The sequence below is a fragment of the Salmo salar genome, chromosome 16 (assembly GCF_965601325.2).
Source record: "Salmo salar chromosome 16, fSalSal1, whole genome shotgun sequence".
In the NCBI taxonomy this organism is placed as follows: Eukaryota; Metazoa; Chordata; class Actinopteri; order Salmoniformes; family Salmonidae; genus Salmo; species Salmo salar.
Window position 1 is genome coordinate 76,000,739 of NC_138306.1, and position 21,437 is coordinate 76,022,175.

Sequence of the window (21,437 nt, forward strand, 5' to 3'; positions counted from 1 at the left end):
GAGAAAGAAGAGAGCAGAGAGGAGAAAGAAGAGAGCAGAGAGGAGAAAGCAGAGAGCAGAAAAGTGACAGTGATGTAAAAAAAAGATATACACTACCGTTCAAACGTTTGGGGTCACTTAGAAACGTCTTGTTTTTGAAAGAAAAGCAATTTTTTGTCCATTAAAATAACATCAAATTGATCAGAAATACAGTGTAGACATTGTTAATGTTGTAAATGACTATTGTAGCTGGAAATGGCAGATTTTTTATGGAATATCTACATAGGTGTACAGAGGCCCATTGTCAGCAACCATCACTCCTGTGTTCCAATGGCACGTTGTGTTAGCTAATCCAAGTTTATCATTTTAAAAGGCTAACTGATCATTAGAAAGCCCTTTTGCAATTATTTTAGCACAGCTGAAAACTGTTGTTCTGATTAAAGAAGCAATGAAACTGGCCTTCTTTAGACTAGTTGAGTATCTGGAGCATCAGCATTTGTGGGTTTGATTACAGGCTCAAAATTGCCAGAAACAAAGAACTTTCTTCTGAAACAGTGAGGAGGCGACTCCGGGATGCTGGCCTTCTAGACAGAGTTCCTCTGTCCAGTGTCTGTGTTCTTTTGCCCATCTTAATCTTTTCTTTTTATTGGCCAGTCTGAGATATGGCTTTTTATTTGCAACTCTGCCTAGAAGGCCAGCATCCCGGAGTCGCCTCTTCACTGTTGACGTTGAGACTGGTGTTTTGTGTGTAACTATTTAATGAAGCTGCCAGTTGAGGACTTGTGACGCATCTGTTTTTCAAACTAGACACTCTAATGTACTTGTCCTCTTGCTCAGTTGTGCACCGGGGCCTCCCACTCCTCTTTCCATTCTGGTTAGACCCAGTTTGCACTGTTCTGTGAAGGGAGTAGTACACAGCGTTGTACGAGATCTTCAGTTTCTTGGCAATTTCTCACATGGAATAGCCTTCATTTCTCAGAACAAGAATAGACTGACGAGTTTCCGAAGAAAGGTATTGGTTTCTGGCAATTTTGAGCCTGTAATCGAACCCACAAATGCTGATGCTCCAGATTCTCAACTAGTCTAAAGAAGGCCAGTTGTATTGCTTCTTTAATCAGAACAACAGTTTTCAGCTGTGCTAACATAATTGCAAAAGGGTTTTCTAATGATCAATTAGCCTATTAAAATGATAAACTTGGATTAGCAAACACAACGTGCCATTGGAACACAGGAGTGATGGTTGCTGATAATGGGCCTCTGTACACCTATGTAGATATTCCATTAAAAATCAGCCGTTTGCAGCTACAATAGTCATTTACAACATTAACAATGTCTACACTGTATTTCTGATCAATTTGATGTCATTTTAATGGACAATTGTTTTTGCTTTTCTTTAAAAAACAAGGACATTTCTAAGTGACGCCAAACTTCGGAACGGCAGTGTGCGTTCTAAATGTTTGATAGCTCCTGCCTCGACCTGGTCTCACTTGAAAAACACATCAGGAAAACATCATCTTTACCACATGTAACCAGAAAATATAATTGAGATAAAGGCTAAGTGAATATAAATGCATGGGTCTCCCGTACGTAGAACTCTGTCATCATTTATTTAATATTCAGGTCTGGCTCTTCTGATTTCAAAGTGTCTTTTCTGATCGGTGTGATTAGAACTGAATTGGCATATTATATTTTAAACGTGGTCTCATAACTGAAGAGCTTCTGAAAATAATGCTTCCAAATCGCGTAGGCTTTCATCTTGATCCTCCCTGTCTTCTTACATTACAGTAAAATAGTCCCGTAACATGATTAACAATATAAATTGCATGTCTTTTTCTCCTTATTAGAATGGGAATAAATAGCAATTCGTTGCCACTGGCACTTGGAAGCCATTCAACATTCTGGAATGGAACTGAATCCAAATAGGATTTAGGGAGTTGTGATTCTAATAGAACACTTAGAAGTGATGAACAAAGTCCTCGTTGGGTAGAGTTGAGGGAATATTGTCATCCTCCGTTTGTCATGAATACCCCCCATGGTTCTTACCATTCAATCAACCCACTGATCTAACTTTGAACAGAGCCACAGTACGCAGTCTCCTGTCTTCTTTCCCCTGAGGCATATATCAGCCTTATTGAAATACAGCTTATTTCATTCTGATCATAATATCTTTCAGAGTGTGTAATAATGATGGCACAGTGATATACAAAACAATAAGGCTGTGGTTTGTAGAAACGTGTTTTGTCCAGCAATGTAAAACTGATGCGGCTAAATCCCGTGTCAAATGAGAAAAGCTCTGTATGGTTATTGTTAGTCAGATTTTATTAGTCCTTATAGTCTTCTCACATTCGTAGTGAGACAAAGGGGGTGTTATTGTATAATATACCATAATAGAATGAATGAACAGTATGGATGTATCTATAGGCTTACATAGAGTGAGATGCATGCACAGTATATTGAGGATGTATGGACTGTAATTGTGCTATTTTGCTCTCAACGAGTCCCTCTTAAATTGCTCCTTATAGGGGAATATTAAAGTTGTATTGTGTTGTATTGTGTTGTGTAGTCACATCGAGATGAGCTCCCAGAGGCTATGGAATGGAATTTCTGCACAATTGACTCCATCAAGGCGGGAGGTTAGAGGTGTTGTGAAGCTTTCTGCTCCTGCTCCCATTCTAGTCACTTCCTGATTTGAGTAAGCGTTCAGGGGCCATCGTGCCGGGCCCTCAGAGTCACAGGTGTCATAGTAACTGTCACAGGCTCCGCCTTAATGGCTCCTGGGGTGAGACGGGTCATACAGCTTCATCTGGAGTCAACACACCCAGGCTGCATCAGGTCACCCTCGTTTGGGTGCAGCTAGAGACTTGGAATTTGGATTGCAGTGACTTTATTCAAATGCAAATGATTACCGCGATATACTACTGTGTTGCTTGTCAGGCGTTGTGGAAGTGTGTGTACTGGATATCTGGTTTTATATAGAGCGTCATTTAACCTTATCTCAATGATTTGGGTTTGTTTTATTTACTGAATGGTGTGTTGTGCTCGCTTCACAGAGACTCAATCAGTCAATCATGTTTGCATTGAATAACCCCCCCCTCCTACAAAATAGAAAAGAAAAATAGTTTATCTCGTAGCTGAATGTCCTATAACAACTGCCCCTAGATGTATAACTCCCTAACTAAAAGTTCTGGTAAAACCCACCGCACCACATCTACTCGACTCGGTGTGAACTGATCCGTTATAGAAACACCATTAGAAGTCAGTAATGAACAGGCAATTCCACAGACAAAGAAAAAAAAGTGTAATGATTCATAAACAATCTTAGCAAATAACAGCAATTTCAGACCTAATTCTGAGATTTCACGTCTGAATGCCTCGGCAGTACACACTCCATTAAACATTGTGAATAGCAGCCTTGCTTTAAGATCACTACCTCAGCAAACCTCTAGAAGAGAGATAGCACTGTAGATGGTCCTTCAGTGCTTATTAGGATTAATTACTTTAATCCAGTATGTTAGAGAATAATCAAGTCTACCCGCGGTGACTGGTGTGCTTTTACAACAGGTGACAAAATGTTTGTCAAAAACAGCTGAGAATTCATTAATCAAATGCCTGGCTTGTCAAGTCAGTTTGACTCTGTTATTAGCATGGATACACACAGGCTGACAACTCTGAGGGCAGAACATGTGCTGTATTGTAATGTACCCATGAAACCTCAACAGGCTATAAAGTGATATTAGTGATATTCCAAGATGGGTATTTGGGTAGATGCTAAAAGATGCCATGGTTTTGTACTAACAAGCATCAGACAAAAAGTAGAGACTTCTATAGATGCAAGTCACCAATCATTCATTACTGCCTTCATTTTGCTGGACTCCAGGAAGAGTAGCTGTTGCCTTGGCAGGAACTATTGGGGATCCATAATAAATACAAATATATGCCATGCTAGATCTCCATGTTGCAATTTATCTGGGTTTATTCTCATGTACTGCAGCAGGAGGTCTCTCCCTTCTACCTGAAGATCTCCTAAGGCTCAAGTTGTTCTATACCCCTCGACACACACACACACACACACACACACACACACTTCTCTAATCAGAGGTATTATGCCATGTATACTGGGACGTGAGAGCCACTCCAAACACCCCCTGATCACGATCCACACACCCTGATCACGTCATATTACCACAGACATCTGATGCCGTTTCAATAATTACATAACATGGTCTACAGATTGAATAATACACATGGAAGTTTTTGCAGGCCTACTAGGAGTCCAGCTTTCTTCTCTCTACTCTTTCCATCGCTCCTCTATTTATCCATCTCTCCTCATTTTTCTGTCTCCTTCTCCCTTACTCTGGCTTCCTCTCCCTCCATCTCCATCTCTCAGTTCTGGGCAAATCCTATTTTCCGCTGCCAGACATCCATCCTCAGGAATGTGAGGAGCTGAGAGCGTTTTTAAGTGTACGTTAAAACCTTCTCCTGGCGCACAGCGGCGCAGGGACCGCTCTAAAGAGGACAACCCCTCTGCCTGCACATAGCCATGTTCATGTTCAGCACATTCAAAAACACCAGTGTTTCCCCCAATACTACTTACAAGGGATGAAATATGATGGTCCTAGGAATAATGTGCTGGATAATTCATGTTTGAAGTGTGAAAATAAATGTAAGGATATAGACTTAGTTCAGTCTTTTTCCCCTTTAAATTAATATGAGCCTAACAACTTATTTCCAACAGCATAAAAGCATCACAAATACAGGATTCTGGAAGTGTTAAATTCTGCCATAAAGCACGCTGGCCTAGATACTGTTTATCCGTGACAGACAGATTGACAGATCTCAGATCCAGAAGCCTGAGGACGGTAGTGGATACAAAATTGACGGAAAATGAAAAGGATGTCCAAATCAAATCAAATCTCACACAGTCGTTTTAATCATTATGACATCTTGAACATTAATGAGTTATCACAGTCTCTGTTCAACACTAAGGGTGGTCTTGGGCATACAGCCCATAATAAGGCATACTGCAGCACCACCATCTGGCTGTTGGGTAAAGTGTAACTATCGTGCATGATGGGAAAACATCTGAAAGTGGAATATAATATGACAACATATTATCATAGTAAGGCTAATAACACTGGAAGATTAATGGTTCTTTTATAATCTTCTTTCAAAAACAACAAAGTCATGTTTTATTTTTGGTTTTATTACAAGCAGATGTACTGTTAGTTGTTTGCCATTAATAGCTACAGAAAGGCTGGCAAAAATCCACATATATCTACAGATATCAATCTGTTAAAAACTGTATAGAAAAAGACCCCAAAACTGTACATGAATTACCTTTACTACATACAGTAATATATATATATACAGTAATATATATATATACAGTAATATATATATATATATATATATATATATATACAGTAATATATATATATATATATATATATATACAGTAATATATATATATATATATATATACAGTAATATATATATATATATACACATACATACATACATACATATTCAAGAGTGTACAGAAGTATACATAGATTTAGATATAGTCAAAGTTATGAGTGATGTCATAACGCCATGTGCCGATACATTGTAAAAGAGAAATACACATTCTGTTAAACTGTAAAGGCTGGCTGTAAAGTTCAAGCCCTACTAAGTCAGTAAAGTTATATATTAGAACAATTAAACATCTACTATAGTTATTCATTTGGTCACACCTTAACCCATAGTCAATGGCTTTCAAAGTATCTTTAAAAACAAACCCATATTTCATGCGAGAAACATGTATTATTTCAGTGCAGGAACACAGAAGAAACAATTGTACTTGGATTTCTTAGTATATTAATTGACAGAAAGCAGAATTGTAAAGCTATATCGTTTCATTTACGTGATGTCCCTCTTCCCCGTGACAGTTGCAAAGATGGTGGCTAAATTAAGATAGTTCACTCAGGCTGTTTACCGTTGAAAAAAATGGTACTTTACAGTCTACTTAACTGGGTGTTTCCCATAGACACCAACGCAATAGCAACTCGGTCTGGTCTACTTAGTTAATTGACATTCATTGAACCAGGGAAAAAAAGCTGCGAGTGGGGTGTCTCGCTTCCTCTTCCGCCTTTGACAGTTCCTCTTTAGCTGTTTTGGTTGTTAGAAAACGTAATATTAATTATCTAAATAAATACAAGTCAGTGAACAGGTCTCCTCTTCTGAATACAAAAGTAACAAAACAGGATTTTTCTAAGATATACAAAAATACCTAAATGAGAGAATTCTGATCAGAACAGAGTCGCTGCCTGGAAAACACTACATTCTTACTACGCGTCAGTATTTGGTGATCGTTTCCGTTCTGGATCATGGAAACGTTCTGATGTACTGCAGTGGTTTGTCCAACATAATTCTAACAGCAGCAAGCCAGCTCACAGTTGAACACGTGGGAGTTTTGTTCAATAGTGTCCATCCTTGTTTGCTGATATTACTAAGATCCTAAAACACAGATATATGTCATAATGACAGGCTTAAAGGAGTAGGCTTCATATACATTCAATATTCTGAAGCATAGCCAGCAACACCTACAGGACTAAAACAGTCAAATGCACATACTCTCCCTCTCTCTCCATCTTTCTGAGGGTTTGTCGCTCACAAAACCAACATTTTCCTCCAAACCAACTGAATATTGAGTTGAGCTCTAGGCCTTTTCATACAGGAAACCTAACAGAGACTAAACGCTACACAGAATATCAAACAAAGAATCTCAATACAATCAATTCTAGACAATACAGTCAACTTATAATAGCATAGTTTGCTTCAAGTTTTCAAGCTTTTATGGAATAGGTTTCGACTGGACTAGACATCAAAGCAATTAAGAGAGGCATCATATTTCAGTTTGGAGAGTGTTGAACTGTCAGAGAAAGAGAAGTTATGCTTGTTTGATTCATAAACACACAGAGAAGCTCATTACGTCCAGTGGTACGACAGAGGCAGAGCATGCAAACAAGTCTGTCAACATTATAAACACCCTAAATGACTGTTTAAGTACCAGTCTCATTCATCCTCTAACGAACAGATGACCACAGACTTCAAGCAGAATCAGTGCTGATAAAAACACTAGTTCTCACCCTTTCTGGAGTCATCCACTTCCTTACAGCCGGTCGCTCATCATTCAGTCATCCACTGTAATCATTCATTCATGAATCATTCACTAATTCATTCATTATTTGTAAACCTTGTCATAGCAATGGCCAGTGTTCTAGTTGTGATTGTGGTGTAATGTTCAGTGTCTTTACATTTCAGTGAAGATTCGTAATACCACCTAATAACAGACGACCATCTTAAATATCATTGCTGCCTTCAATGAAACAGACATCCGCACGCACACACACACGCACACACACACGCACACACACTGTGTATAACAACATCAATTTCTATAGATGGGACATCCATATACTTTTGTTCCTCTTGGTTTGAACAGATCCCACAATGCACCACAACACATCTAGTGTCAGGCAGCTAAATGTGTCTAGAAAACCCTTGGTTTTGGTACAGTCCCCCCTCCCATCTCCCTTTCTCATTGTCTCTCTCCTTACACCCACCACACAGACTGTGTTCTTATGAGACGGATGGAGGGATGCATGACCGGATGAAGGAGTGAATGGAGGCGGCAGTGAGGAGGAGGAGATGTAGTGAGGCTCGAGAGGACAGATCCACACGAGCATCACTTCAAAAAGGAACAAGAGGAGAAACGGTAGAGGTAAAAAAACACATGAAGAAAGAGGAGAAAATGAAACATAAAAGCATCAGAGAAGATCTGAGGGAGGGAGAGAGCACACAGTGACAGACTCTTGTGAGAGAATTAGAACACTCTTATAACACCTTCATGAGGCTCTCACGCATCGTGTGAAACTTCTATGGGTATGTTCTATATTACTTATGCCAAGGGACAGAGCAAAGCAGCTAAGCATAATGTCTACATTCTACATGTTGTATTTCTGTAACAGAGATCCACTGCTCTTTAAAGCTTCAGATCTGAGTGTGAGAGATGTTAGATATCTACATGGACAATGTTAAAGCCCAGAAACAAAGTAGGTTCTCTCTCCTATTTAATAGTGTCCACCAATCCTGGTTTGGTGTAAGGCAGAATTTCTCTTCCTCTGTCCCACCCAGTCTCAGTGTAAGGCAATAACCAGCAAGGCAAGCCATTGAAAAAGTATTTTCTGAGCCTTTGGTTCCAGACTACTGTGTATTTCAAAGGAAACACTGTGTAGATGTTAAGGCGGAAAAGGATTCCCATGCATACTGGTTTACCACTGTAGTTCCTCAGCACTACGTGAGGCAGGATGCCTCAGCTTCAATGTCAGGAAATGGGACGGTTACAAGGAGGAATGGAGGTATAATCACATCACTCTACAGTAGACACAAGGACAGTCCATGACACGGGATACTACACACACAGAACTGTCTCTAGTCCAGTAGAGATAAACCACTATCACGGCCTCGCCACTTACAACTGAACTGGAAAAGACTAGTGTCTTATGGCGTGTTCCTGGATAAGAGATACGCACAGAGGCAACACCAGTTTGTTCTATAAAAAGCAGGACAGAAAGAGAGAGGAAGAGAGGAAAAGACAAAAGAGAAACAGGAAAGTGTGGTCAGTTAAAGCACATGCAATTCCTCTGAACATCTTCCATTCATACTGGACATCCCTGCTTTATGACACTTCAAATGACATCATCACTGACAGTTGACAGTCGCAGGGAGATACGGGGGAGTGACATCCTTTATGACAAACACTTTAAATGACATCATCACTGACAGACAGTTGACAGACAGATACGGGGGAGTGACACACACACACACACACTGCAGTATGGGTCTGAGGGGGTCGGACCCACAGTAGACATTACTGGGTGGAGCCAAGGCCCTTTCCACCAATCCACAGCCACTGCTTGCCTGGAGCCAAGTCTGTTCAGTTCACTCAGCTCCTTGTGCTAACACAACACAGCCCTAGGACTGTGGATCATGTGGATCGTCCTTCTGTGTGGATTTGGTGTTTGTTTGCTTTTTCACAATGACATTGGTAACGGTACGCGTCTAGATTAGGTATCTATTGTCTAGAGGACAGATTGTTCCAGTGGTCAATTGCTCAACACTGAAATCTTGGTAAAGACTTCCAGTCTAAATCAGACTAAACTCCACTCTAGACTACACCGAGGTCTCAGGCCCTGCCCCATTGTGGGCGTAGCCAGCCCCAGAGTGACGGGAGTTGCCGGCGAATCGGAGGAGTGGGGTGAAAGTGCAGTAGTCGGGCCCGCCCCTCCAGTGGGTGAACATGAGTTTTTTGGTGAAGGGTTCAGACCTTCTGGGAATGGGGTTCTGGTGGTCGGCCCTCCTGCGTGTGGGAGCGTGGAGAGATGCCAGCGGGGTGAACTCCGATAGCTGGCCATTATACAGCTTGTCTGCATTCTGTAAGGGAGGGATGGAGAGATGGGAGGAGAGAGAGGAAAGAGCGAGAGAACAGAGGAGTTATTATCTGGATCAAGGTAAGTGGTAGCCAATTCAGGTCCTCAACGGTGTGGTGTGTAGAGGGTTTTGTTCCAGCCCAGCATTAACCTGATTCAACCATTTCAACTTATCGTGGTCTTTAATTAAAAAACATTTTATTTAATCCAGTGAGTCTAAACTGGGTGGGAACAAAAGCCTGCATACGACACTCTGCTGTCTGCCAGAACCAGGATTGACCACATGGTGGACCCAGAAGACTACAAACCCCACCACAACCCCTACCCAAAAACCACATCAACACAAACACACCAGACCCTGGTAGCAAAAGATGTTAGGGAGCAAAACATAAGCAAACTGAACAAGTGAACGGTCAAAGCATGCAGCATGTCCTCAGAAAACATCAAGGTGAATACGGCTGTTCAGTCTCAGACAAACATGTCACTCTGCCGAACTGGATTCACTAAACATCAAATCAAACCTATTGTGGATTGGTGAAAGCTAGATTCTAAACCTTGCTTTCACCTATCCAACCATAAACAATTCAGTGCTGACAACCTCTAGGTGGAGGAATGAATTCAGGATGTATTCTAAATGTATAGGAACAGGGCCCAAGCCAGACCGGAGCCAGACCACATGATGTTAGGCAGGGGAGGGAGATCCTAGCAGTATGAGCCTTCTGCTTAACTCAGTTGGGACTTTGGGATAGATGGAGAATTTGTCTGGTCAGGACAGGAGTGTAGCCTCACAGGCTAAACAGACGGACTACATTGTTTAATTAAGGAGAGGTCTGGCCCAGAGACGTAGTACACTACAGGGCAGCCACACATCTCCTGACATCCTACTTGTTTAGCTGATGCCGATTGTGTTACCTTGAGCTCGTTATTAAACACAGGCTGCAGTACCTTCTGTAAACACTGGAGGGGGTAAGTGCTCTACTTTAAAATAGTACTTTTTCGCTGTCACAAAACAATTGCTATGGCACTGATGATAAACATATTCAGCATTCAAAAAGAGAATGACACATATTTCATATGTTTAACTAGTTGTGATAGCTTTACCAGGAAACATATTTAATTAATTTGGGTAATGAACAACTCTTAGACTGATGGCATAATGCTTAAAACTTCATCTGGGACTGGACAGCCTGTCAGTGTTACACACACTGTGTTAGTGCACCAGTTCATCTAAGGAAACCCAAACGGGAGGACAACCTGTAAAATTGTATATATATATATATATACATACACACACACACACACAGTGGGGGGAAAAAGTATTTGATCCCCTGCTTATTTTGTACGTTTGCCCACTTACAAAGAAATGATCAGTCTATAATTTTAATAGTAGGTTTATTTGAACAGTAAGAGACAGAATAACAACAAAACAATCCAGAAAAACGCATGTCAAAAATGTTATAAAATGATTTGCATTTTAATGAGGGAAATAAGTATTTGACCCCTCTGCAAAACATGACTTAGTACTTGGTGGCAAAACCCTTGTTGGCAATCACAGAGGTCAAACGTTTCTTGTAGTTGGCCACCAGGTTTGCACACATCTCAGGAGGGATTTTGTCCCACTACTCTTTGCAGATCTTCTCTAAGTCATTAAGGTTTCGAGGCTGACGTTTGGCAACTCGAACCTTCAGCTCCCTCCACAGATTTTCTATGGGATTAAGGTCTGGAGACTGGCTAGGCCACTCCAGGACCTTAATGTGCTTCTTCTTGAGCCACTCCTTTGTTGCCTTGGCCGTGTGTTTTGGGTCATTGTCATGCTGGAATACCCATCCACGACCCATTTTCAATGCCCTGGCTGAGGGAAGGAGGTTCTCACTCAAGATTTGACGGTACATGGCCCCGTCCATCGTCCATTTGATGCTGTGAAGTTGTGCTGTCCCCTTAGCAGAAAAACACCCCCAAAGCATAATGTTTCCACCTCCATGTTTGACGGTGGAGATGGTGTTCTTGGGGTCAGAGGCAGCATTCCTCCTCCTCCAAACACGCCGAGTTGAGTTGATGTCAAAGAGCTCCATTTTGGTCTCATCTGACCACAACACTTTCACCAGTTGAACATCTGAATGACTCAGAGGACATTGGCAGACTTCAGACGGGCCTGTATATGTATTCTTGAGCAGGGGGACCTTGCGGGCGCTGCAGGATTTCAGTCCTTCACGGCGTAGTGTGTTACCAATTGTTTTCTTGGTGACTATGGTCCCAGCTGCCTTGAGATCATTGACAAGATCCTCCTGTGTAGTTCTGGGCTGATTCCTCACCATTCTCATGATCATTGCAACTCCACAAGGTGAGATCTTGCATGGAGCCCCAGGCAGAGGGATATTGACAGTTCTTTTGTGTTTCTTCCATTTGCGAATAATCGCACCAAATGTTGTCACCTTCTCACCAAGCTGCTTGGCAATGGTCTTGTAGCCCATTCCAGGCTTGTGTAGGTCTACAATCTTGTCCCTGACATCCTTGGAGAGCTCTTTGGTCTTGGCCATGGTGGAGAGTTTGGAATCTGATTGATTGATTGCTTCTGTGGACAGGTGTCTTTTTTAAAGGTAACAAGCTGCGGTTAGGAGCACTGCCTTTAAGAGTGTGCTCCTAATCTCAGCTCGTTACCTGTATAAAAGACACCTGGGAGCCAGAAATCTTTCTGATTGAGAGGGGGTCAAATACTTATTTCCCTCATTAAAATGCAAATCAATTTATAACATTTTTGACATGCGTTTTTCTGGATTTATTTGTTGTTATTCTGTCTCTCACTGTTCAAATAAACCTACCATTAAAATTATAGACTGATCCTTTCTTTGTAAGTGGGCAAACGTACCAAATCAGCAGGGGATCAAATACTTTTTTCCCCCACTGTGTGAATATATGTGTATGTGTCCATACCACAGTGTTCTGGTGAAGACAAAACAAAGCAAATCCAACTGTCAGAGACCAACCAACCCTTCACCCCACCCTTCACCCCACTCAGAGTCGGTCCCGCCTGTCTTTTACCATGGTGAGGCTAGGCCTCTGAGGTGGACAGGGCAACCCCCCCATCTAGCAGGGAGTCCCGGCTGTACGTCATAACTCCATCAAAGTTTCTATCAGCCCTCATTCGCTGTGGACAGCAAGATACACACGCTCAACATAGATACATCTGTACAAACACACACACACACACACACACACAACATAGATACATCTGCACAAACACACAACATAGATACATCTGCACACACACACACACACACCAAGACTGACACTTTCCATTTTGAAGGGGCTTCAAATATCTGTTTCATGTCAGATACATTGTTTCTGTATTTATGAATGAGGATTCTAACCAACGCTCTTTCAAGGTACACTTAATGCACGGCATGGACATGCAAGTCAACAGGCACCTGTAAGCATTCACCACCACATGCCCATGCAGAGACACAGAGGGCGGAGAGGGCATGCGGATAGGTTGAGAGAGGGTCACCTGACCTCCTAGTCAGGTGGTTGGGTTAGAAACTGATTCTGCTTGAAGTCTGGGAGAGCATAAAGATGGTGGACTGCTCAGAAGTAAGGCATGGCCGCTTTGTCTGCCGTTGCCAAGGAGACAGAGCCAGGTCAGAGTGGTCAGAGGGTAGAGGTTAAAGGTCACACAGGCCAGTAGAGAGAGCAGGCAGGGACAGAGGAGAGGAGAGAAGGGTTAAAAGGAACACTTTGTATCTTAAAAAACACTTGATGTTCACCATCAATCACTATTTCAGGAAGAGGAGAGTGTTGGAAGCTCTTCCGGGTCATGGCGAGGTGAACTGAGGTCAGTAGGGAGAGGTCAGAGGAATCACTGCACACAGTAGAGACACATGGCTCATTCAGTAGTGAGAGAAATGCCAGACAGACAGACAACTCTCAGCCTTTAAGAATGTGTAATAGGTTATACGGTGTTTCCCCTCCAGATAAGTTGTTTAAATAGCAGTGAACACTGCACACTGATTCAACTGCTCACTTACCTGAAGAAGACCTGGAATATATCCACAGGCAGCATCCAGCTAAAGTCACGGTGATACATGTCTATATGATATACCGTATATACACAATGCACTTTAATCCTCGGATTTGAAACATACAGCTAAAGTCACGGTGATACATGTCTATATGATATACTGTATATACACAATGCACTTTAATCCTTGGATTTTAAACATACAACCAAGAGTGTGTATCCAAATGTAAGCATGTGTGCATGTACTTCTGTGCATAATGTGTGTGTGTGTGTGTGTGTGTTTCGCCCACCTGAATGCGTTCTGTGGTGGTGGGCCACAGGGCCCTGCAGACGACCTTCTTGACCACGTCAGGCAGCAAACTGATGACGATGAGCAGGATGATGCCGAGCCAGGCCGGACCGCTGGACAACATCTGAATAAACACGTAGTACATCCTCTGGTAGTTCAGGAAGGGCCTGGGGAGAGGAGAGAAGATCTAGTTATTATACATCTAGAACCTCTCAATGAACACATAGAACAACCTCTGATAGGGACACAGAGAGGACAGGATCTATTTTGTCTATATCCATGTTTATAACATCTGCATAAACACATAATACAACCACTGGTAGGGAGACAGAGAAGACAAGATCTATTTCACCTATATCTATGTTTATAACATCTGCATAAACGCATAGTACTTCCCTTGGTAACATGGAGAACAGAAAACAATAGGATATACTAACACATACCAAATGATGCCTCCCCATAGCAGAGAGAAGATGACGAAGAAAAGCAGCGAGCCCCAGATGACAAAGTGGTTGATCCACGTCCAGTAGTGTGTGTCCAGGGCGAGCTGTGAGATGGAGAGAGACAGAGAGAGACACAGAGACAGAGAGAGACACAGAGACAGAGAGAGACACAGAGAGACACAGAGAGACAGAAAGAGAGAGAGAGAGACAGAAAGAGAGAGAGAGAGACAGAAAGAGAGAGAGAGAGACAGAAAGAGAGAGAGAGAGACAGAAAGAGAGAGAGAGAGACAGAAAGAGAGAGAGAGAGACAGAAAGAGAGAGAGACAGAAAGAGAGAGACAGAGAGACAGAGAGACAGACATAGAGAAGGACCATCGACAGGTAATTAAATCAAAGCAGTAGAATTCACTCTAATATCGAGTCCCTTTAACATCTAGCATAAAGTAGTGCCTTAAAGGTGGTGATGTGTAGGATGTTACTGTACCTTTAACGTGACTGTGAACACCAGCACAGTGAAGACCAGAGTCCCAAATGTCCAGTTACCAAACATCTGTGGAGAGGAAGGTATTACAGAGAGAAATCACACATACTATTAGACAGGCAGCCTTTTCAGAGGACAGTATGCTACTGGAAATACAGTCAGCCTGGACTAACTCATTTCCTTTGCATTACTACATATGTTTGTGGCTATGTTTAGCTTTTTAAATGACCAATTATCCAGCAATTATCAATACAAAAATCACACAGTTTAGTTGTATTTTCCAGAGATGGTTTTTTTCATTCAGTTATATGAAGTCAAACCAGTGCAGAAATGGAAAATGGATATTAAACTATTTTCAAGCTGCTTTTATTAAAACAACATGTGCACCATTTCTCTTAATTCTGTATTTAAAGTACAGAATAACCTGAAATGACCTAAATGTGTCTATAAAATAAATATTATTACAAATAAATCATGTTCTGTATGTTCAAATAGCTTGTGATGTTGATGGAATGCTAATACCCAAACCAACGGTGATGAGGGTCAACAACATGAAGATACCTACCAACACATTAACCCACCTGCTTTCCTCAATTCACCCCAATGTATCAATACACCTGACAAACCTTGACTGAGGGAGAACTGTCCTTTTATTAACCGTCAAAATGAGCTGTTTCTTTAAAACTACTGCAAGGGCCAATGAAATGCAGTGATAGAAGAGAACCTTGAAAAACAGACTCCTTCTGTCTGTGTTGTTTTAACTTTACTTTTTTTCTGCCAGATATACCACCAAGACAATAAGTTAGAGATAGAAGTCTAGAAATCGCCACAGACGGTCATTCTGTTAAAAATTGCATAACTATGACATATCCAACCTGACATGTCCTATACAACAATATCTGTCAAAGGTACTTGGCCATTCATTTCCTTTGTCACATACTGTAGTCTATAGTGTATGGGTGGAACAGTGTGAACCCTAAGCTCCAATATACTGCTGCCTGAGCCAGTCTTACAGTCTCAGCCTTGCGTTCTGACAGGAGATGACATCTTAGAGTAGGAGTAGCCAATCCTGGTCCTGGAGGGTCGCGGCGTTTACAGGCTTTTGTTCCAGCCCAGCTCTAACACACCAGATCAATTGTGTTATAGATCGATACCATTAGTTGATTATCTACAACAGGCGTGTTAAAGCTGGGCGGAAACAAAACCCTGACCTAAAGACTCAATATGAGCCGTTCTCTACCACCATCCATGGTAGATGTCTACTAGCAGAAACCGCTGTTGTACTGGACACACAAACAACATAAGGTCTGGACTACGGCAACTACACAATGAGACAAGAGTGGAGTTGGAGTATGGGTTTACTATTCCTACACTGATATACCTACAGCTCATTGGCCTATACAGGCAGTAGGGGTTGGATATGAGGGGATACCTATTGGATGAGGTGATGAAGGGCGGTTTGGTTACGCAATGTGACGGGCAGTGGAGGAGGAGGGGGGGGCGGGGAAACAGTCCGACTAAAACTAAACCAGGGTGACAGACAGATAGGGACAGGCTTACCATCTGTGTGTTGGTTGTCATTAGCTGAGGAGAGGACGAGAAGCATAAAGAACAAGCAACATAAAGGTAAGAGGAGAAAGAAGAATAAAAAGAAAGAACTGGAAGCTGGAAAACTAAAACATCTGATATTCAAAGGAAATAAAGCAAAAACAGGCAAATCAAAGCAATCCAAAAGGTTAAAGTGATATAAATGAAGAAATATAAAAGGAGAAAGAGCACAGAGAAAGATGTCCGCAGACTCAACATGCTCTCCTTTCCTAGATATGAAGGGGAGATCCGATCATGGTTTTATGCAAAGGATCACAGGTGAATCTGCAGGCCAGGAGATCTTATGTCATCCATTTACCTAGAATCACCACACCTTCCACAGACGACAGCTGTTCTGACTGAAGTTCCAGAATGTTGTTCACTAACATGAATTCAATGTCAAATGAACTCAAAGGTCCATGTTGAATTGTGGGTAAAAGCTGGGTCAAAACTTGATGAAAAGTATGTACATTGATGACAATTACGTTTTCCACGTTGACAAAACGTGGAAACAACGTCGGTCCAACCCGTGTGTGACCAGTGAACTCACTCATAACCCACAGTCACAATCAGCCACTCCACATCGCATTCACTGGACACTCCTTCACGGCAGGAAAATAAACACTTGACATGGGCTTGGAGAAGTGCAGTATGATCAGACGATCATTATATACATCACACCAACATATACTCCTTAACGCAGTACTACAGTAGCCACGGCGACAGGGTCTTTACCTGTCCGTTGCTGGTGAAGGTGCTGTTGTTGAACAGGAAGTAAGAACCAAAGAAGAAGACGACGGCATCGAACACCCCCAGGAAGGTCCAGTAGATGAAAATGGGCCAACGCAGGAGAGAGTTCTTAGCTATGTCCCTGTAGAGAGGAAACATTACAGTACACATTATATACAGTAAATATAGGAGGGAGTCCTTAGCTATGTCCCTGTAGAGAGGAAACATTACGGTACACATTATATACAGAAAATATAGGAGGGAGTCTTTAGCTATGTCCCTGTAGAGGAGAAACATTATGGTACACATTATATACAGTAAATATAGGAGGGAGTCCTTAGCTATGTCCCTGTAGAGAGGAGACAAGAGATCCATGTTATCTGATGACCAGACACCTGAGCATAATGCTTGCATTACATTAGTCTATATACTATGTCTTTTTGGATTTAATTAGATGGTTCTGTTTTCCCATTAATCTGTAGATTCCTTTCGATTCATACTAATGTCTGACACATTTAGATTTTGGGGTGAATTGTCCCTTTAACCAGAAGAATTCCAAGCTACCAGCAATCACACTTTCTATTAGTCTCCAGAACTAAAACAGCATTCCTCCACCACAACGGTGTGCAAGGCAACCTTGATTTAACAGTTAGCTGACAAATCCAGACATGGAGGAATGACCTGACGCCAGTCAGATCCATTTCTGGCTGCTGCATTGTTAGTCTAAATTTTCCACACAATTACCCACAGGTAGCAAGGAAGGAAAATGGAGTATTGATTGTCACCAGGCAGAGAGAGGAAAAGCAAACAAAAACATCAAGCATTTACTGGCAACACCACTGAACAATGTGAGCTTTATACTGTATATATGGATTCACAAACAAGTGTGTCTACGTGATTCTATTATTATCTTGTAATGTCTTATAACATCTTGAGAATGTGAATTGGGCTGTTGTTTAGTAACAGAGTTCATATGAGGAGAGAGATGGCAGTCGTAGTTTGCCAAGAGCTGATAGGATTTTACAATTATCTGCTCAGTATGTTCTGAGGAAATGCTGTGGAAGAGATCAACTGAGGAACATTCCCAATGTGAGATTATCTGACAGTTTGTGGGTAGCACCTACACTATATATACACAAAAGTATGTGGACACAACTTCAAATTAATGGATTCAGCTACTTCAGCCACACCCGTTGCAGACAGGTGTACACTACCGTTCAAAAGTTTGGGGTCACTTAGAAATGTCTTGTTTTCGAAAGAAAAGCAATTTTTTGTTCATTAAAATAACATCAAATGAATCAGAAATACAGTGTAGACATTGTTAATGTTGTAAATTATTATTGTAGTTGGAAAAAGGCAGATTTTTTATGGAATATCTACATAGGTGTACAGAGGCCCATTATCAGCAACCATCACTCCTGTGTTCCAATGGCACGTTGTGTTAGCTAATCCAAGTTTATCATTTTAAAAGGCTAATTGATCATTACAAAACCCCTTTGCAATTATTTTAGCACAGCTGAAAACTGTTGGTCTGATTAAAGAAGCAATAAAACTGGCCTTCTTTAGACTAGTTGAGTATCTGGAGCATCAGTATTTTTGTGGGTTCGATTACAGGCTCAAAATCGCCAGAAACCAATTACTTTCTTCGGAAACTCGTCAGTCTATTCTTGTTCTGAGAAATGAAGGCTATTCCATGCAAGAAATTGCCAAGAAACTGAAGATTTCGTACAATGCTGTGTACTACTCCCTTCACAGAACAGCTCAAACTGGCTCTAACCAGAATAGAAAGAGGAGTGGGAGGCCCCGGTGCACAACTGAGCAAGAGGACAAGTACATTAGAGTGTCTAGTTTGAGAAACAGACGCCTCACAAGTCCTCAACTGGCAGCTTCAATAAATAGTACCCACAAAACACCAGTCTCAAAATCAACAGTGAAGAGGCGACTCCGGGATGCTGGCCTTCTAGGCAGAGTTGCAAAGAAAAAGCCATATCTCAGACTGGCCAATAAAAATGTAAGATTAAGATGGGCAAAAGAACACAGACACTGGACAGAGAAACTCTGCCTAGAAGGCCAGCATCCCGGAGTCGCCTCTTCACTGTTGACGTTGAGACTGGTGTTTTGAGGGTACTATTTAATGAAGCTGCCAGTTGAGGACATTTAATAGCCTTCATTTCTCAGAACAAGACTAGACTGACAAGTTTCAGAAGAAAGTGCTTTGTTTCTGGCCATTTTGAGCCTGTAATCGAACCCACAAATGCTGATGCTAGCTACAATAGTAATTTACAACATTAAGTGTTTACACTGTATTTCTGATCAATTTGATGTTATTTTAATGGACAAAAAAAGTGCTTTCTTTCAAAAACAAGGACATTTCTAAGTGACCCCAAACTTTTGAACGGTAGTGTATATAATCAAGCACACAGCCATGCAAACTTCATAGACAAACATTGGCAGTAGAATGGACTTTCAACGTGGCACCATCAAAGGATGCCACCTTTCCAACAAGTCAGTTAGTCAAATTTCTGCCCTGCTAGAGCTGCCCCGGTCAACTGTAAGTGCTGTTATTGTGAAGTGGAAACATCTAGGAGCAACAACGGCTCAGCCACAAAGTAATAGGCCACACAAGCTCACAGAACGGAACTGCCAAGTGCTGAAGCGCGTAGCACATAAAAATAGTCTGTCCTCGGTTGCAACACTCACTACCGAGTTCCCAACTGCCTCTGGAAGCAACATAAGCACATGAACTGTTCGTCGGGAGCTTCGGGAAATGGGTTTCCATGGCCGAGCAGACGCACACAAGCCTAAGATCACTGATTGATGGTAGCTGAAGGATGGGATTAAAAACAAACAAAAAGATAACTAACGTAAAATATACGGTTCGTGAAATGTATATAGTATGTATAAGCTGGAAGTATAAGCCTAAGTGTTGTTGTCCATTAGTTTACTCCAATTAGGGGAGGAGTGGTAGGGTTAGGGGAAAATAATAAAGGAAAATATATTTTGAAAAAGATGTATACAAAAATATATATGGGGGATTTGAAATGATGCAGACAATTACATTGATAGAAGCTACAATCTGCAGTATTACAGCTGACATCATCGATTACCAAGCATCGGCTGGAGTGGTATAAAGCTCGCCGCCATTGGACTCTGGAGCAGTGGAAACACGTTCTCTATAGTGATGAACCACGCTTCACCATCTGGCAGTCCAATGGATGAATCTGGGTTTGGAGGATGGCAGGAGAAAGCTACCTGCCCAAATGGATAGTGCCAACTGTAAAGTTTAGTGGAGGAATAATGGTCTGAGGCTGTTTTTCATTGTTCGGGCTAGGCCCCTTAGTTCCAGTGAAGGGATATCTTAACGCTACAGTATACAATGACATTCTAGACAGTTCTGTGCTTCCAACTTTGTGGCAACAGTTTGGGGAAGGCCCTTTCTTGTTTAAGAATGACAATGCCCCTGTGCACAAAGCGAGGTTCAAACAGAAATGGTTTGTCGAGATCGGTGTGGAAGAATTTGACTGGCCTGCACAGAGCCCTGACCTCAACCCCATCGAACACTTTTGGGATGAATTGGAATGCCAACTGTAAGCCAGCTTAATCGCCCAACATCAGTGCCCGACCTCACTAATGCTCTTGTGGCTGAATGGAAGCAAGTCCCTGTAGCAATGTTCCAACATCTAGTGGAAAGTCTTCTCAGTAGAGTGGAGGCTGTTATAGCAGCAAAGGGGGGACCAACTCTATATTAATGCCCATGGTTTTGGAATGAGATGTTCGACGAGCAGGTGTCCACATACTTTGGTCATGTAGTGTACCTGTAGAGGGAGGGGTCTTTCTTGAGGATGTCCATGTTGATGTGCTGCTCGATGAGGCTGAAGAGCAGGATGGGTAGAGAGGTAAAGCTGATATTGTACAGTGTCAGATAGGCTGTGTCATACAGCGGCTGGAGAGAGACAGGATGGAGAGAACAGCCAAGATCAGTAATTTAAAACAATATTTATATCTTACTCATTTGTCATACATTCTTAACCAGAGAAAAACAATTCAAACTTCTCCACAAAGTCATGGTTTAAAGTATTATAATTTTGGGCACATCTTTTATGTACCTGTTGGGAGAAGCCACAGAAGAACTGGTAGAGGAACTGAGGGAAGATGAAGGCGACATTCTGAGGAAAAAGAAAATCATGTTTTACTGCTTAATCATCAGTAGTGCTTGGTTACATTTAGTGAGAAAACACTGACTTTGTAGAAGAAGTACTGGACGAGCTCTGAGATGCGGATGTAGTAGTAGTGTCCGTGAACCAGCAGCATCTTCTTCAGGTGTTTGAACTTCGGGATGGCGTAGTCGCTGTTCCGCGCTGCCTGGCGACCCTCTTTACCCATGATGCCTTAGGGGAGGACATGACTGAGCACTTTTACCATTTGTTTTGCAAGTCATATACATG

At 41.8% G+C, this 21,437-nt stretch overlaps 1 protein-coding gene across 4 annotated transcripts in view; it reads right to left on the reverse strand.

Annotated features, from left to right (window-relative positions):
* Positions 1 to 8,749: 8,749 nt before the first annotated feature.
* Positions 8,750 to 21,437, reverse strand: part of LOC106575556 (phospholipid-transporting ATPase IH) — a 61,937-nt gene continuing 49,249 nt past the window's right edge. Inside the window, exons 21-30 of one of the 4 annotated variants that reach the window (XM_082962939.1) lie at positions 21,235 to 21,380; positions 21,099 to 21,158; positions 20,808 to 20,935; positions 16,999 to 17,134; positions 16,237 to 16,260; positions 14,680 to 14,745; positions 14,197 to 14,300; positions 13,755 to 13,920; positions 12,960 to 13,057; positions 9,318 to 9,453 (exon numbers count right to left, since the gene is read on the reverse strand). In XM_082962939.1, coding sequence (XP_082819065.1) covers positions 12,980 to 13,057; positions 13,755 to 13,920; positions 14,197 to 14,300; positions 14,680 to 14,745; positions 16,237 to 16,260; positions 16,999 to 17,134; positions 20,808 to 20,935; positions 21,099 to 21,158; positions 21,235 to 21,380 — 908 coding nt within the window. In that variant the 3' untranslated portion in view covers positions 9,318 to 9,453; positions 12,960 to 12,979. Of the gene's footprint in view, positions 9,454 to 12,959; positions 13,058 to 13,754; positions 13,921 to 14,196; positions 14,301 to 14,679; positions 14,746 to 16,236; positions 16,261 to 16,998; positions 17,135 to 20,807; positions 20,936 to 21,098; positions 21,159 to 21,234; positions 21,381 to 21,437 lie in introns of all 4 variants that reach the window. The other 3 variants (XM_082962937.1, XM_082962940.1, XM_082962938.1) reach the window with 3 other exon arrangements.